The sequence below is a fragment of the Lactuca virosa genome, chromosome 6, assembly GCF_052849685.1.
Source record: "Lactuca virosa cultivar CGN04683 chromosome 6, Lactuca_virosa_CGN04683_v6, whole genome shotgun sequence".
In the NCBI taxonomy this organism is placed as follows: Eukaryota; Viridiplantae; Streptophyta; class Magnoliopsida; order Asterales; family Asteraceae; genus Lactuca; species Lactuca virosa.
In genome coordinates, this window is record NC_136431.1 from 254,682,543 (window position 1) to 254,699,692 (window position 17,150).

Genomic DNA, 17,150 nt, shown 5'->3' on the forward strand with positions numbered 1-17,150 from the left:
TTAAATATTACACTTTGAATGAATGAAATGAACTTCTCAAATTGAAATGAATGGTTACAGATGGGTGTTGATTGTTCCACAACTTATTTTTATTCATCCACATAATTTTCTGGTTAATTGACTAGTATGCCCTCCGTTTAAATAAAAAACGTATTTTAATACTTTCTGGAAATTAGTTCGTGCTTTCCCTTTTTTATCACACCTAGGTTTTCTTTCTTTTGGAATTGGACAGAACTCACAGAACAGAAAATTTATATCTTTTTTTTTTACTTTTTTCATTCATACTTTCTGGAGTTTTAAGCAGTTAAGCTTTCGTCCATACATCATCAATATATGTTTCTTTGTCATCAAAATCTTTTCGGTTACTTAGGTGTTTGAGATTCTCTATTTCTCATGTGTGTGTTCCATTTCTTCCTGGGGGTTAGCTTCGTATGGGAATTTTGAGAAATATAGATCCCTTTTGTTTTCACTTTTTTATTATTTTGTGTCCCCTTAGGTTGGGGTTGGGTCTTTGTGTGGGTTCAACTCTTTTTGTGTGTATAAGTGGTAAAAATCCATAACCTACATGTATAGTCTGTGTGAGGTTTAAAGTTACAACATAGTCTTGGGTTTGTTTATGTCCAAGTATGGTCGACTCAGTTACATGCTATTTTTTCATGGAAGGAATTTATATCTGGTTGTAGAAGTTTATAATTGGAACAGTTGATCAGATGGTCTCGTTATTACCCCAAATTCCACTTGGTGTAATTTTCATATTGGTCTTGGCTGGTTTTTTTACCCAGCTGTGATTTCCCATTACAAGTTGAAGTTTCAAACTGGTTGTGCTAATGAGTGTTTTCCTTGGTCGTTGCTAATGTTGTTGTCTTGCTGCTTTGGTTCGATAATGATGGCATGAAGTAATTGGATTAGAGACCCTTTTTCCCCTGCTACTTAGCACCCCTCATGAAGTCTTTGCTTTAAATACTCTTTTTCCCTTGGCTTTTCATCAGGTGCAATAAGACTCGTTATAGATAGTTTATATACAAGAGGAAATAAAGTCAAACTAATTAACTCTCAGTAATTACAAACAGGTCCTTCATCTTTCAATAAGTACAATTATAACTTCTATTATTAAATGCCTCAAATGATTTCCAAATATGGGTTTTGAAAGATACTGTGAGTATTGAAAGAATTCAAATAGTCATAATCCACTTTTAAACAATGAGTATGCATGTGATGTTATTGGTCGATAGGTTGAATCGAAGCTCAAGGAGGCAATCTTGAAGATTGAAGAAGTATTGGCAGAAAAGCGAGATGCTCTGATGACCAAAATGGAAATACAAAAGTTGAAACTTATTATTGTTGATTACTCTTCTACTGCAAATTCACACTTGACCTATTCTGACTATAGATCATTAGATCACTATTTAAGTAAATATATGAAATGTTATCCTGGGATTATTTCCTTAAATTTTATTATTTTTGCATATATCTCATAGACTCAAATATCATATGTGAATAGTGATGGATGTTATTGGTTAACAGGTTGAGTTGAGCCTTAAGGAGACAACATTGAAGCTTGAACAACTATTGACAGAACGGGATGCTCGGCTGAAGGCTGAAGAGAATGCTAAAATTTCTCAAAAGAAATCAGACGAGGAGATACACAAGGTGATTTAGTTTTTTGTCGGGCTATTATCGTCATTTGGACTTGTTTGCAGAACCTCATATATCTGTTGGTTCCGAGTAGGGACACTAAAGTTTTAAAATTACAATAATTGGACATTAAGATTTTTTTTAACAACTAAATATGACTCAACCCAAAGCTACATCATAAAAGCAATACAACTAAAGTCATTTGTCTCAATCGTTTAGTATCTATTTAAATAAAATCGTACGTTAAATTACAACTTAAATAAAATAATAACTTTTTATCCTTTAAAATCCGCCACCGTTTTCATCTGTAGTTCGGGTGCGGGGACGGGTTGTCGTCCCCGCCAAAATCTCCATGCTGTCAAAGCTTAGGCACCTGTCCTCTCTAGGTTCACTTTCAATTTTTTACATCATTAAATCAATTTCCATAACATTGAATCATTAATCACTTCTAATGTTGTTCTCTTACAATGTTTTTCTTTTACAGGTGGTTGGAATTGAACCTAAAGTTGGTTGCTGATATAGGAATAGTGGGTGCTCCAAATGCAGGAAAAAGCATGTTTTTAAGTGTTATTAGTGTTGACATGTAGTGTTGTTTGACATGTAATGTTAGGTCACTTGTTCGACATGTGATATTTTTTCGAAATGAATTATCGTTCTTATGTATGGTATTTTATTTTGTATTATGATAATTTCAATCGGTTGTTTAATTTGAAACTTAGTAATTCTATCAAAAAAATATATATATTTTAAAACATTCAAAATTATGACACGCAAATACGTATCATCTTCATTTGTGACAGGGGCTTTAATGATACACAATGCGTGTCCCAAACACGCGTCATAAGCTTACGACACGTAAATGTGTGTTGTCTTCCTTTATGACAGGGGCTTCCTTGATACGCATTGCGTGTCGTAAATGAGCGTCGTAAATGCGTGTCGTAAATGCGTGTCGTAAATGCGCGTCGTAAATAGACGACGCGCAAAAGTGTGTTGTATTTCGTTATGACAGGGCCTTCCTTGACACGCATTTGCGCGTCGTCTGAGCGTTTTACGACACGCAATGCGCGTCGTAAAAGGCTGTTTTCTAGTAGTGCGCCATGTCGGTTTGGGGGTGCGACACCAAGGATGGCCACGATGTGGAGACCGGCTGGAGGGACTTTTGACTTTTGACCTTTGACCGTTGACTTTGTTGAAGTTTGACTTTAGATCATTGGGGATTTTTTGAGTAGTAGATTGAGGCTTGGTCCATGGGTGTTGTACAAGTGACCCATAGAGCCGTTAGTTGGAGCAACATTCAGTTTAGCTATCTTTCCAAAATTAAGGTGAGCTTTCCTCATTGTACGTGTGGATCTAAGGCCCAATGCCAACCCACTAGGTTGTGTTATGTATCTTGGTATATATAGGATGATGTTATATTGTAGCGAATGGTTATATTGGTAGATATGTATGATTACCTGTACTTTTTAGCTATTGAATGTTATTGTATATGTCGAAATGTTATTGTTTGGTTCTGGTGAGGCGGTCCTACTTTGTGCTGAAGGCCAAGATACCCAGAGTCATTCGGATAGGCTGTAGGCCCTCCGAGGTGGTCTAGTCAGGCCGAAGGTCCAGAGAGCGGTCTAGATAGGTTGTAGGCATGCGAGGCGGTCCAGTCAGGCTGAAGGCTCATATATGTATGCTATTATTTGTTTGGTTGTGTGTGGTATTTTTGGGGAACTCACTAAGCTTTGAATTCTAGTTTAAATTTATGGTTTCAGGTACTTTAGAGGACATGGGCAAGGCGAAGGCTTAATCGTGCACATCATCCTGGATTTTTATGAGATTAAGTTTTTGGGATACTCTAATTCATGTTTATGACTTTTGGAAACTGTGATTTGTAAACACATATGGTTTTGGATTGGTTTCAAAAATAAAAAGTTTACCTTGATATTTGGGATGTTATAAGTTGGTATCAGAGCCCTGGTTTGAGAGAACTGGATGAACATTTGTACGAATCCAGACTCAAACTAAGGATCTGTGAAGGTTTTTGAATTAGTTTCAAAAATTATTTTCAAAAGCAACCAAGGAAGGATGCGATGTGTACGATCAGCCGGAGTAAGAAAGTATTCCCCAAGATACCTACACTGTTATTTGTTTATGATGATTATGATGGAACTGAATGCTAGTTGTAAGCTAGGGATCTTCAAGAATTTCATGTTAGAATTGCCTGAGTTATGATGCCTTGTATGCTAGATGGAATTTACATAATTATTGTAGTTTCTTAGTGTGTGTGTTAGGTCATATTTTGATGGTTTGGGCTAGGCATTCATCTGTATAGGTCTTATTAGTCTTTGTATAGGTATTTGGGGTGTTTACGGTTGGGTGAACCGAAAACATGTTGTTTTCAGTTCAAGTGGTGTTTGCGGCTGGAAGGATGTTTGCGGCCGTGAACTGTTTATGATTCACTGTACCCTATAAATATGCGTCAGTCTTGTCAGAGTAGTTAACGGTTCTATGTGTGTGCTCCATTATACCTGGCGTTTACGGCTCAATACAAACGTGTGCAATTGGATCATTCTTGCTTCTATTCCTTCTTATTCTCATTGATTATAGCTTGTTCTTGTGTTTGATCACTAGTTGGTTCCAAATTTGGGGACTTACAATTGGTATCAGATCCTTACTAGTGTCAAAACTGTTCAAACAACATTTACGGTTGGAGTGTTCTTCATTTTCGTGATTGTTCAAGCTTCGTTACTGAGTTTCTGCTGTTGATCGAGAATTCAAGGCCAAAGGAATCGAAGATCTGCTAGAAATCAGCTGTTTTCATTAATTTCTGGGTGTTCTCGGCTGTAAACAGTTCATCTGTTCACAGCTGAAAACTTGTTTTCAGCTGTAAAAGCTTCTTGTGTTTATGGTTGTAAACTATCTTTGACTACAAAAGTGTTGTTTTCGGCCGTAAAACTTCTTTAGCTGTAAACCTTGTTCTCGGTTGTGAATCTCTTTTCGGTTGTGTTTTCTTTATAAGTTTTTCTTTCAATCAATTAAGAAAAAAGAAAATTAAAAAAAATGGAATCACAAAACATGACAACTCATCAGGAGTTGGATGCAACCATGGGAACTACCATAAGAATCCCGCGTCTTCTGTCAGCTGAAGGATTTCCTGAATGGAAGTACAGAATGGAGAAATACATCAAAATGAAGGATTTCAAAATTTGGTGCAGTATTGTGAAGGGTCCAGTTAGAATCACTACCACTCTTGCAAATGGAACCATTATTGAAGAGCAAGAAAAGGCTCTCGCAACAATAACAATGGCCTTATCTCCGGAAACTGCACAAGGATTCAGGGAGTATGACTCAGCCAAAGCTCTGTGGGAAGCATTGATTGAAGTTTATGAGGGAAATGAAGACATGAAGCAAAGCCGACAAGACATGCTCAGACAAACGTTCAATATGTTTAATCATATTCTTGGAGAATCATTGGAGGCTCAACTACAACGCTTTATTACTCTCACCACCAAAATGAGCACATCGGGATTTTCTGTTCCACGATCTGAGATTAACAAGAAACTGTTGAATTCTCTTCCCAAGTATTGGGACATGAATGTCTCTGTTATCGAGAGGAAAAAGGATCTCCACCGTCTCAGTCTTGCAGAAACAATGGAAATCATTAAAGCCTGTGATCTTGATGACAAGCAAAGGGAAATTAACCATGTGAACTCCTACTCGACTGGTAATCTGGGGATTTCTTCGAACAATGCCTTTTCATCCTTTACTGCTCCACAAAGTCAAGCTTTTTCTGTTCCACAATCACCGTCCCATGTTGTACCACCATCCATGCCTTATCCAAATGCAGCCTCCTCCTCAAAAGCTCCTGTTACCACCTCTACTCCCAAAGAAGTCGAAGAGAACATGTCTCTTGCCTCTGGGCTGGTGAATTGCTACAATGCCTTTGTGGCTAGAGCATTGCCCCCTCAGATTTCTTTCGCAGATCTTGATCAGATTCACCCTGAGGATGTGGAGGAAATGGACATTACCTGGCAGATTGCTATGGCGGTTTCAGAGCTAAACAGTTTGCCAAGAAAACAGGGAAAAATAATTGGGGCATGGATGCAGAGAAGAAGGTTGGATTCAACAAAGGAAAGTTGAGGTGCTTCAACTGCCACGAGCCTGGTCACTTTGCTCGTGATTATCCGAAGCCCGGTAGAAGAGTAAATCATGAAAGAACAATGGTGCCGGTTGGAAATAACAGGGGAGCTGCTGCTAACAATGAGACTGCAAATCTGGCAGTGGTAGCTCAGTCATTTGATTGGGAAGACCAAATTCAGGCCTTGAACATTTCAGGACCTGAAAATGCACATTTGGCCCAGATCAGTGAAGTCACCGAGGAGAATGTTGGAGAGGATCCTGAAGAAGTGATGATGGAGTTACAGTTTGCCTTCATGGTATCCACTACCCCTGAGCCTGAGAAAAATGAGGCCAGTGAAATTTCTTGTTCTCAAACATGCATTGATACTGTTAAAAATATATGTGAACAAATCGAATTATTGCGTAGAGAGAACGAGGACCTTAAGTACGAAGGTTATGCCCTTAGGAAGGGCCAAAGAACACTAAAAGAACAATTAAAGAACAAAAATAAGGATTTTAGAAAACTACATGAAGAGTATAGCAACAAGTGTGAGAACTACAATTTTATCGAGAAAGAACTTACCACTGTGACTGATGAGCTTGACACATTAAAAATTCGATTCGAAAATGATGATTTTAATTTCAAAAAGTTTGATGTGTAAAGTGAGAGAGTTGCAACCATAATAAAGAAACAAATGAAATGGAAAGACAAGAAACAGGTAGGTCTAGGATATGAGAGTGTCCCTCCTCCTTTTAATCATAATTACACTGCTATTCCTATGACCTAGGAAGAGATGGACAAAGAGGAACATCTTGTGTATGGCAAACCAGCTGTACCTATGCCGGATAGTAGTACTAGGGAAAAGGATACTAACATTTCTACTTCCTATGCAAATTCACCTTTAAGTTAAGGCAAACAAGCTTCTGAAGAGAGTGTTTCTAATAATAATCTTGTTTCAAAATCTGATGTTTATGTTTTAAACAATGATGCTTTTGTTTCCAATTCTAAAAATGATGTTATGGTTTGTGATGATTCTGTGTCAAAGTCTGATGATTCAGAAGTTTTTGATAAGTGTGTTGATGTGTTTGATAAATCTGATGTTCCTGTTACTAGCACATACACTCCACCTACACCTGTCACACAACCTGAATCTTGCACATGCACTTGTGGGAAGAGTAAGGGAGTTAATAAGAACACTAGACCAGAAAAGAGCGGTACCAATTTTTATGGTAAGAAACAAACATGCTTTAAGTGTGGAACTGCTGGTCATATTGCTCGCAATTGTCTAAATCGGGCATTTGTTCCTTTTTATGCACAGAGAAGAGAGAACGAGTCACAAGGAAGATCTCTCATTAGAAAATTCTCGAGATCTCGTTCTCGTGATGATGATTGGAATGTCAATAAATACAGAAAATGGGTTGAGCTTAAAAAGGATGAACATGTTTTACATGAAAATACCACAGGTACTTTAACGACGTTGAACATGGCTAAGCCATGATCGGTTTCGTTAAAGTCTTCGTCTGGGTCTTCGGCTAATCTTAGACAGAAACCCAAACGATCAAAACCAAAGAAAAATGTTTCAAAATCACCTGTAAATGTTTCTAAACCTAAATACCAATGGGTGCCCAAGAATTTAAATGTACAATCATCTCAATCTTGTATATGTGCATCTGTTAATCAATCAAATTCAAAAATTGAAAAAGAAATTTCTGTTACTAACAAGGGAAAACCCAATGTTTCAATGACCTGGGTTCCAAAAACTAATTAATCTCGCGCATCGTGCAGGAACAGTTACGGAAGAATGTCGTCAGACCCTGGTATGTCGACAATGGTTGTTCCAGGCACATGACAGGAGACATCTCCCAATTGCATGATGTTCAGAATTTTAACGGGGGCTATGTTTCCTTCGTGGGAGGAGAAGGCGGGAAGATCACCCAGAAAGGAACTGAAACGTCCCAAAAATCATGACGAAAAATTTTGTTCTAAAATCATTAGTCGATCATAATCAAGTCATACATAAATCCTTATATGAAATCAAGTATCATTTCAAACATATTTATTTTATCAGAGTAAACATCCCAGGCTAAAAACTTCTTGGTGTGTGCCATGCGATCATCCCGAGCTCTTCCCTCCGCTACGGAAGTACCTGAAACCAAAACTGAGAACCATCAGCACGAAGCTTAGTGAGTTCCGCAACCTACCACATTCGACATACGTAACCACATACTGGGCCCCCGCCCGCCGCATCGGGACTTACCCGGCATCGGACTAGCTCCGTTATCGGGCCCCGCCCGGCATCAGGCCCCGCCTGGCATCGAGCCCCGCTCGGTATATAGATCTGTTTCTCTTAGGCCCCGCCTGTCTATGGGCCTTGCCCACTAAACACATACAACCATATAACATAACACATATAAAATAGCTAAACATACTCAACTATACTCCTGATCTAAGGCCTCGCCCCTGTCCTGCTACTGATGAGTCATGGAACCCCGTCCACAGCCCTGCTGATAGTGAGATACGGGCCCCCGCCCACACTCAGCTCCCTCCTAACTCGGGCCTCGCCCCTGCTCTACTACTAATGAGATACGGAACCCCGTCCATACTCAGCTAGTGATGAGATGCGGGACCTCGCCCACACTCACCTCCCTACCAGGCACATACAAGTATCACGCAGACAACAAGTATAACTAGCATACTAACATACCTCGGGCCTCACCCGGCAGCAGATCGTAATCCGGAACATATATCATAATAATGCCTAGGGATAACTCCCGGGTCCTCCCACACGTCTCACCTATCTTGGGCTATGCAGGTCCCACTCCATCCTAAAACTCAACGAACTACTCTCTCTATCGATCTTCATCATGCTAACTAGGAGATACGGGCCTCGCCCACACTCCGCTAACTAGGAGATACAGGCCCTCACCCACACTCCTCTAAATAGCTGCTAACGAAACATCACGGCTATCCCGCAGCCTTACTACTCTTCCCGCTCTGTCTAACTGCTGGAGATTGCTACGGCGACCCCGTAGCCTTATATCCTGAATAAACTCGCATCCTGTCGAGAAAATCTCCCGCCTGGTTCCCACCCACGTATCATCTACCCGGAATACACGAACCCAATATTAGGAAGTTTCCCAAACTCCCAAATCGCAAGCTGCTCTAACCTAACAGCCACTGGGGCCTCGCCCGACAGCGGATCGTAATTCGGAACATATATCGTAATATTGCCTAGGGCTAACCCCTGGGTCTTCCTACTATACACAAACATAATGGGCCGACATTGTGTCCGTAGATCCATGCACACAGTGAGGAGACTCACGTCGCACTGTTGAACCCTGCTGATACCCCTCTGGCTGCTGACAGGCAATTCCGAACTACTGACCCTTCGGCTTCCCGAACTACCAATACCAAACATCACTTAGTCCAATACAATAATCCTCCTTAGGTTAAAATGACCATTCTACCCCCAGGCCAACTTGGTCCATAACTAAGGCCCAAACCATAATGAAAAAGGCCCAACACTAGGTGAGCTTCCCAAGCTCACTAGTGGTCCACTAATGGCCGAATTTGCTAAATTAGCCCAATCCCCTTAATGGGCCTTACCCTAAGCCCAAACATTTCCTTGGCCCATATTATCTGACTTCTGATGGCCCACTAAGGCCCAAGAACCCAAAGCATGGCCCAAACCGAGGCCTAAAAATAAAAAGCCCAAACTGATAGAGTAAGCGGGGCGTACATTCACGTACGCTCAACGTACTAGCCAATGGTGTGTATGCTGGGCGTACCTGCATGTACGCTCAGTGTACTCCCCCTGTTAAGTCACTTTCCCATTAAGTGCTTAATACTCTACCCCAGAAGCTACAAACACAGATCTAAGTCTTTTTCCATGTCTTAATCCATAAAGTCACTGACTTGGTGAATTTACTTGGTCCAAACAAGCCCAAACTCCCAAAAATGATATTCCTCATCCATAAAGAGGGCTAGATCTCATGCATAAACCCATAAAGACATTCAAGATGGAGACTTTACTTCTTATGGGACCCTTTTAGTTCTGAGGGTGGTAACTTTAAGCTCACAAACGAGATTTCATCATAAAGGTCCATTCACGGGACCAAAATGACTCCAAAACCACCTACACCAGATCTAAGCATTCTTAAGTAAAGTTATGAACTTTATACCTGAAAAGAGTTCCAAATGATAATGTTATTCTAGATCTATGAGCTCCAACTTCCCAAGTTCTTCCATGCCAACTTCCTCTTTTCTTCTTCCAAGATTATACCACCAAAATGAGCTTCTTGAAGACAAAATTACCCAAGGATGAAGATATGAGGCATTCTAGGGTTTCTCTGAGATTGGGGGACTGATAAGGGGGCTAGGGTTTGAGCCATCATGTTCTTTATATAGTGGCTCACCCTAAAAGTTAGGGTTTCTGGACACTGGACGTACGCTGGGCGTACGCCAAAAACACCCGTGACCTTATGACCTTATACGATGGGCGTAACCCAACCTTACGCTGGGTGTACTCGCGCGCTTACTACCTTGCAGGCATGGTCCTTCCTTGCCATTTATTTCCATTAGGGGCCATTTCTGCCAATAACTTCAAAGTGTCATAACTCCTTCATTCCAAGTCCGTTTTCGACGAACATTATATCCACGAAAAGGTGGCGAGAAGCCCTACGCTTCTAGCGACACACACCGGCCCAAAACCTCTCGAATAAAAACTCAAGACCAATAAAATACCAAAATGCCCCTAGCCTTGGCCTTTGAAATCCATAAACAAACATTTTCAGAACAACGTGTTACAACTCTCCCCCACTTAAGCTAGACTTCGTCCTCGAAGTCTCTCCTTACAAATACCCATTTCCCTACAACTGATCTGCGGAACGCAACCGATGACTCTACATACGAAACAACATTCCAAAGACACTGAAAGCCCACTCGGTCTTCCAATCTAAAGAAGACAAACTTCAAATTTCCGCAAACCCCAAGCTACTTCGCACACAGGAACCATCATGATAGACACTTATGCCCGAACAACATGCTGCCTCTTACCTTCTTTCCAAAAGAACGGGGACCTCCCAGGTCCAAACCTTTCTGCCCACCATCCGGAATACCGGATTCCCTCCAGTTACTGAACCCAAGCTCAAACTCTCGGTCGCTCCCAACGACCTCCAAAGAAACTTTGGCTATCTAAAACTACTCTATCTACCTTACCATTCTGGCTTCCTAATTCCTGGGATCCTTGATCCCCTAACTTGGGCCTACGGTCTCAACCAGGTCCTACCTGCGTTGCTATAATCATATGAGCCTCGCCCACGGGTCTCACCCAACTACATCTCGGAGTAGTCTCTCCCACATGTCTCACCTATCTTGGGCTATGCAGACCCCACTCCATCCTAAAACTCAAAGAACTACTCTCTCTATCGATCTTCATCATGACAACTAGGAGATTCGGGCCTTGCCCACACTCCGCTAACTAGGAGATATGGGACCTCTCCCACACTCCTCTAAATAGCTGCTAACGAAACGCCACGGCTATCCCGCAGCCTTACTACTCTTCACGCTCTGTCTAACTATTGGAGATTGCTACGACGACCCCGTAGCCTTACATCCTGAATAAACTCGCATCCTGCCGAGAAAATCTCCCACCTGGTTCCCACCCAGGTATCATCTACCGCGAATACCCGAACCCAGTGTTGGGAAGTTTCCCAAACTCCCAACTTGTGTGCTCCTCTATCCTAACAGCCACTGGGGCTGCTTTCCTTTCCAACGAAGTTGCGAACTCATCCCGATTTGCACTTACTCCTGCTCCTGATCTCTGGGTTAGTTCTCCCCCACTTTGATTCGACTAGATCCCTACAGCTCCCAACTTGGGAAGGATTCCCAATCATTCTCTCCATCTAATGGGTCGACCTGCTGACATCCAACGCTTACCACTGCTAGCGCTCCAACCAACCAATACCAAATCCGAACCACTCTTGAAGACTAACAGAACACTTCCCGAGCCCTGGTCACACTTGCTACATTGACTGCATCCTGAGAACCTGCTCTAAAGGGAAACATCTTCGACTACTACTCTAACATCCATGGTATGCAGATGGCATATAACTCAATCACAAGCAGGCCACAAAATTATGAAATAACCTTACCAATATCGATGCAGTACCATAAAAATAATCATAGCAGAAGCTGAATTTAGAATACATACCAACGATCTATTGCGGCTTGATCTTGACTTCCTGTGAAACCATGGGCGTTGGAACTCGAACTCCCTCTCTCTGCTGAAGCATCTGTGAGGATACCTGAACACTCCTCCCTACTTTGGTTCCACTAACATCCTTCAGTACACAAAACTGGAAGGATTCCCAATCCTTCTTACCATCCTGTGATCAATCTCGAAGGTTCACACAACTTCTAAGACTCAGATGAACACTTCCTGAATTCCAGCGAAATCAGTATTACCTGATGCGTGAAACAATACCACACTCGAATCTTTGAGACCAAAAGACAGATGCCCCAACCAACGCCTTAGCAACGCGTCACTTTCTCTTGACGCTTTTATCAGTCAATCCATAATGGTTACGAGGATCACCGAATCCTGACAATAATAGATAACCATCTGCGGAACCCTGACCGCAGGTCCTCCACATAACACTCCTGACACGGTCTCGATCATAAACCAAATTGACATTGTACACTCCCTACCCGGAAGTCACCTTTCGCTAACCATTAACAATCCTCGGTAGTCCAGCGAAAATCTAATAACTCGTGCGTCGACTTTTGCACCTTAATCGTCTGGGCAAACTCTACCCGAAATTTGGTCGAAAAATCATCCCAGGACATAGCATCGACCGTCTCACTACTCAACTCACTACCAACCTTTTCCCGCCAATCACAAGCTCTGAACTTCCTAAAACATCAACGCGCACCTCTAACATGACCGCCATCTCTGTGCAAAAGGCCCCCTGCCTCTCATCCAAAAATCTCCAAGATGCCCTTCTTGACCGCACCGAAGATCAAAGGATTATGGTCCAACATGCTGCTCTTATTCTCAGTGGATATAAACTATCTAATCTGCTCCCCGAGTTGACTGGCTCCTGAACCCGAGCCTGATCCCTCACCGGCGCCAGAACCTTCTATTGGTCAATACCGAAGCGCCACCAAGCTCGCAACGCATCATCATCATCATCAGAATACTCCTCACTTACGAGGGATCACACACACACTACAAGTTCCCTGGTCTCGTCTCGACCCTTCTTGAATCGAGTACGGATCCTCTGCTTTCAGTAGTACGGGCCCATACTACCTTCCACATATATCCGTACTTTCCTCAAGAATGGCCTCGACTCCACCAAGTCCCTTCCACTACTACTAGCACTGCTCCCAGCACTAACCTCATCCTATGCTTACCCTAGGGAAATCTATAACCCAACCCAGTCCTCAGCTACTAAAGGTATACTCGTAATGCCAATTAGCCACTACCTGAATACCACCACATGTGACGAGGCTCAGATAATCCTTCGAGTAAAGGACTCATCCCTACAACGGTTAGACTCAAACGAGAGCTGCGCAATAGGGTTAAATCCAGCACTCTGAGATTATTTAACCCTGGTCACATGTGACTTGACGTATTCACCTAATGGATAACTCCTATCACTTAGAGCTCCACAAAGCACAATGCAAGCAGCATTCAGACAAAAAGGAAAATCTAACCAGAACATAATCAAGCAATTCTATCCACATATCAGGAATCTGCACTAGCATGCAACTCATAAAGCTTATACACATAACAGGAACATAAGGCATCCTCCTTGATCCTTAGTCCTATCCTAGCATGCAGTTCTAAAGCACATATCATATCATAAACTTGTATGGGTAATTTGGGAGAACTTACTTGAGCTCGGCTGATTGAATGCACCACACCCTTTTCTCTTTTCAAATCCTTTTCTCCTTTCAAATTCTTTTCTCTTTTCAAGGTTCTTTTCTAAAAATGATTTCCTTTTGAAAATTTTCTTACCAAGTCCTCAGTTTGAGTTAAGCCACACTCGAGAGTGTGCCCGAATCCCTGAAACAAAGGCTCTGATACCAACTTGTAACGTCCCAAAAACCATGACCAAAAATTATGTTTTAAAATCATTAGTCGACCATAATAAATTCATACATCAATACTTATATGAAATCAAGTATCATTTAAAACATATTTATTTTATTAGAGTAAACATCTGACGCTACACTTCTTAGTGAGTTCCCCAACCTACCACATTCCACATACATAACCATATAATGGGCCCCCGCCCGCTGCATCGGGACTTTCCCGACATCGGACTAGCTCCAGCACAGGGCCCCGCCCGGCATCAGGCCTCGCCTGACATACTCTACTATACTCCTGATCTAAGGCCTCGCCTAACTTGGGCCTCGCCCCTGTCCTTCTACTGATGAGTCATGGAACCCCATCCACAGCCCTGCTTATAGTGAGATACGGGCACCCGCCCATACTCACCTCCCTCCTAACTCGGGCCTCGCCCCTGCTCTGCTACTAATGAGATATGGAACCCTGTCCATACTCAGCTAGTGATGAGATGTGTGACCTCGCCCACACTCACCTCCCTACCAGGCACATACAAGTATCATGCATAAAACAAGTATAACTAGCATACTAACATACGTAGGGCCTCGCCCGGCAGGGGATCGTAATCCAGAACATATATCATAATAATGCCTACGGCTAACCCCCTGGTCTTCCTACTATACACAAACATAATCGGCCGGCATTGTGGCCGTAGACCCATGCACACAGTGAGGAGACTCACCTCGCACTGCTGAACCCTGCAGATACCCCTCTGCCTGCTGACCGGAAATTCCCGAACTGCTGACCCTTCGGCTTCCCGAACTACCAATACAAAACATCACTTAGTCCAATACAATAATCGTCCTTAGGGTAAAATGACCATTCTACCCCCAGGCTAACTTTGTCCATAACTAAGGCCCAAACCATAATGAAAAAGGCCCAACACTAAGTGAACTTCCCAAGCCCACTAGTTGTCCACTAATGGCCCAATTTGCTAAATTGGTGCAATCCCCTTAATGGGCCTTACCCTAAGCCCAAAAATTTCCTTGGCCCATATTATCTTACTTCTGATGGCCCAATAAGGCCCAAGAACCCAAAGCATGCCCCAAACCGAGGCCCAAAAATGCAAAGCCCAAACTGACAGAGTATGCAGGGCATACATTCACATACGGTAAGCGGACTAGCCAATGGTGTGTATGCTGGGCGTACCTGCATGTACGCTCAGCGTACTCCCCCTGTTAAGTCACTTTCCCATTAAGTGCTTAATACTCTACCCCAGAAGCTACAAACATAGATCCAAGTCCTTTTCATTGTCTTAATCCATAAAGTCACTGACTTGGTGACTTTACTTGGTCCAAACAAGCCTAAACTCCCAAAAATGATATTCCATCTCCATAAAGAGGGCTAGATCTCATGCATAAACCCATAAAGACATTCAATATGGAGACTTTACTGCTTATGGGACCCTTTTAGTTCTGAGGGTGGCAACCTTAAGCTCACAAACGAGATTTCATCATAAAGGTCCATTCTTGGGACCAAAATGACTCCAAAACCACCTACACTAGATCTAAGCATTCTTAAGTAAAGTTATGAACTTTATACCTCAAAAGTGTTCCAAATGATGATGTTATTCCAGATCTATGAGCTCCAACTTCCCAAGTACTTTCTTGCCAACTTCCCCGTTTCTTCTTCCAAGCTTACACCACCAAAATGAGCTTCTTGAAGACAAAATCACCCAAGGATGAAGATATGAGGTGTTCTAGGGTTTCTCTGAGGTTGGGGGACAGATAAGGGGGCTAGGGTTTGAGCCATCATGTTCTTTATATAGTGGCTCACCCTAAAAGTTAGGGTTTCTGGACACTGGACGTACATCCTATACGCTGGGTGTACGCCAAAAACACACGCGACCTTATGACCTTATACGTTGGGCGTAACCCATCCTTACGCTGGGCGTACTCACGCGCTTACTACCTTGCATGCATGGTCCTTCCTTGCCATTTATTTCCATTAGGGGCCATTTCTGCCAATAATTTCAAAGTGTCATAACTCCTTCATTCCAAGTCTGTTTTCGACGAACTTTGTATCCAAGAAAAGGTGGCGAGAATCCCTATGCTTCTAGCGACACATCCCGGACCAAAACCTCTCAAATAAAAACTCAAGACCAATCAAAGACTAAAATGCCCCTAGCCTTGGCCTCTGAAATCCATAAACAAACATTTTCAGAAGAGGGTGTTATAGGAACTGTCACAAACGGAGTGCTTAGCTTTGAGAACATCAACTATGCTCCCGAGTTAAAGCATAGTTTATTGAGTGTCTTTCAGACCTGCGAAAAAGGCTATTCAACACACTTCAGTAACAAAGAGTGCCTTATCTTGAAGCCTGGAATCGTTATCTCTGAAGATTGGATCTTGGTGAAATCGAAGAGGGATGGAAATGCATACATCATAGACATGAATCATAATATCGCGGAGCAAGTTACATGTCTCTTATCTAAAGTCTCAGAACACAATGCCATGCTTTGGCACCGTCGTGTTGTTCATGCTAACACCAAGAACCTGAATCGTCTTGCTAAAAACGAGATCATGCGTGGCCTTCTTGTCAAAGATTTTATCAGTTTTGAAATATGTGTGGCATGTGCTCAAGGAAAACATCACTGCAAACCCCATTTTCCAAAGGCTATCAACTTAATCAACAAGGTTCTTCAATTGTTGCACATGGATTTATTTGGTCCGGTCAACGTTCTCAGCATCAACAACAGCTCTTATTGACTGGTTGTGATAGATGACTACTCGCAATTCACATGAGTTTTCTTCTTATTCAACAAGAGCGGGATCGCTGATCTGATCAAAAAGTTTATTGTGATGATAGAAAATCAAACTAATGACAAAGTGAAGGCGCTCAGAACTGATAATGGCACGGAAATCAAGAACGCTGTTCTGGATCATTTCTGTGCCGAAAAGGGTATGCTGCGTCAGTACAGTGTCGTTCGAACTCCTCAGCAAAATGGTGTTGCTGAACGGCACAATCGTACTCTAATAGACACTGTAAGGACGATGCTCTGTGATTCTAAACTTCTAGTCTTCTTTTGGGCAGAGGCGATCAACACTGCCTGCTACGTCCAGAATCGTGTCCTGATCAACAAAGCCCAGATGAAGACCCCATATGAAATTCTGTACAATCACAAGCCATTAGTTGCTCACTTGTAAATTTTTGGATGTACTTGCACCCTCCTTCACTTAGAGTCCGACCCCAAGTTCAAATCGAAGGCTGATGACTGTTACTTCGTGGGATACGCCGCGCGCACTGCTTACAGAGTATACAACAAAAAAACCAAGCAGA

At 42.3% G+C, this 17,150-nt stretch overlaps 1 protein-coding gene across 1 annotated transcript; it reads left to right on the top strand.

The window, feature by feature from the left end:
* Positions 1-15,988: 15,988 nt before the first annotated feature.
* LOC145122453 (uncharacterized) lies at positions 15,989-16,579 on the top strand. Its single transcript, XM_079058057.1, has one exon. The coding sequence runs from the start codon at positions 15,989-15,991 to the stop codon at positions 16,577-16,579; it is 591 nt and encodes a 196-aa protein (XP_078914183.1).
* Positions 16,580-17,150: the final 571 nt, after the last annotated feature.

Excerpts from the sequence above, each read along its gene's own strand:
- LOC145122453 (XM_079058057.1), top strand. The coding sequence starts at position 15,989 with ATGCCCCTAGCCTTGGCCTCTGAAATCCATAAACAAACATTTTCAGAA.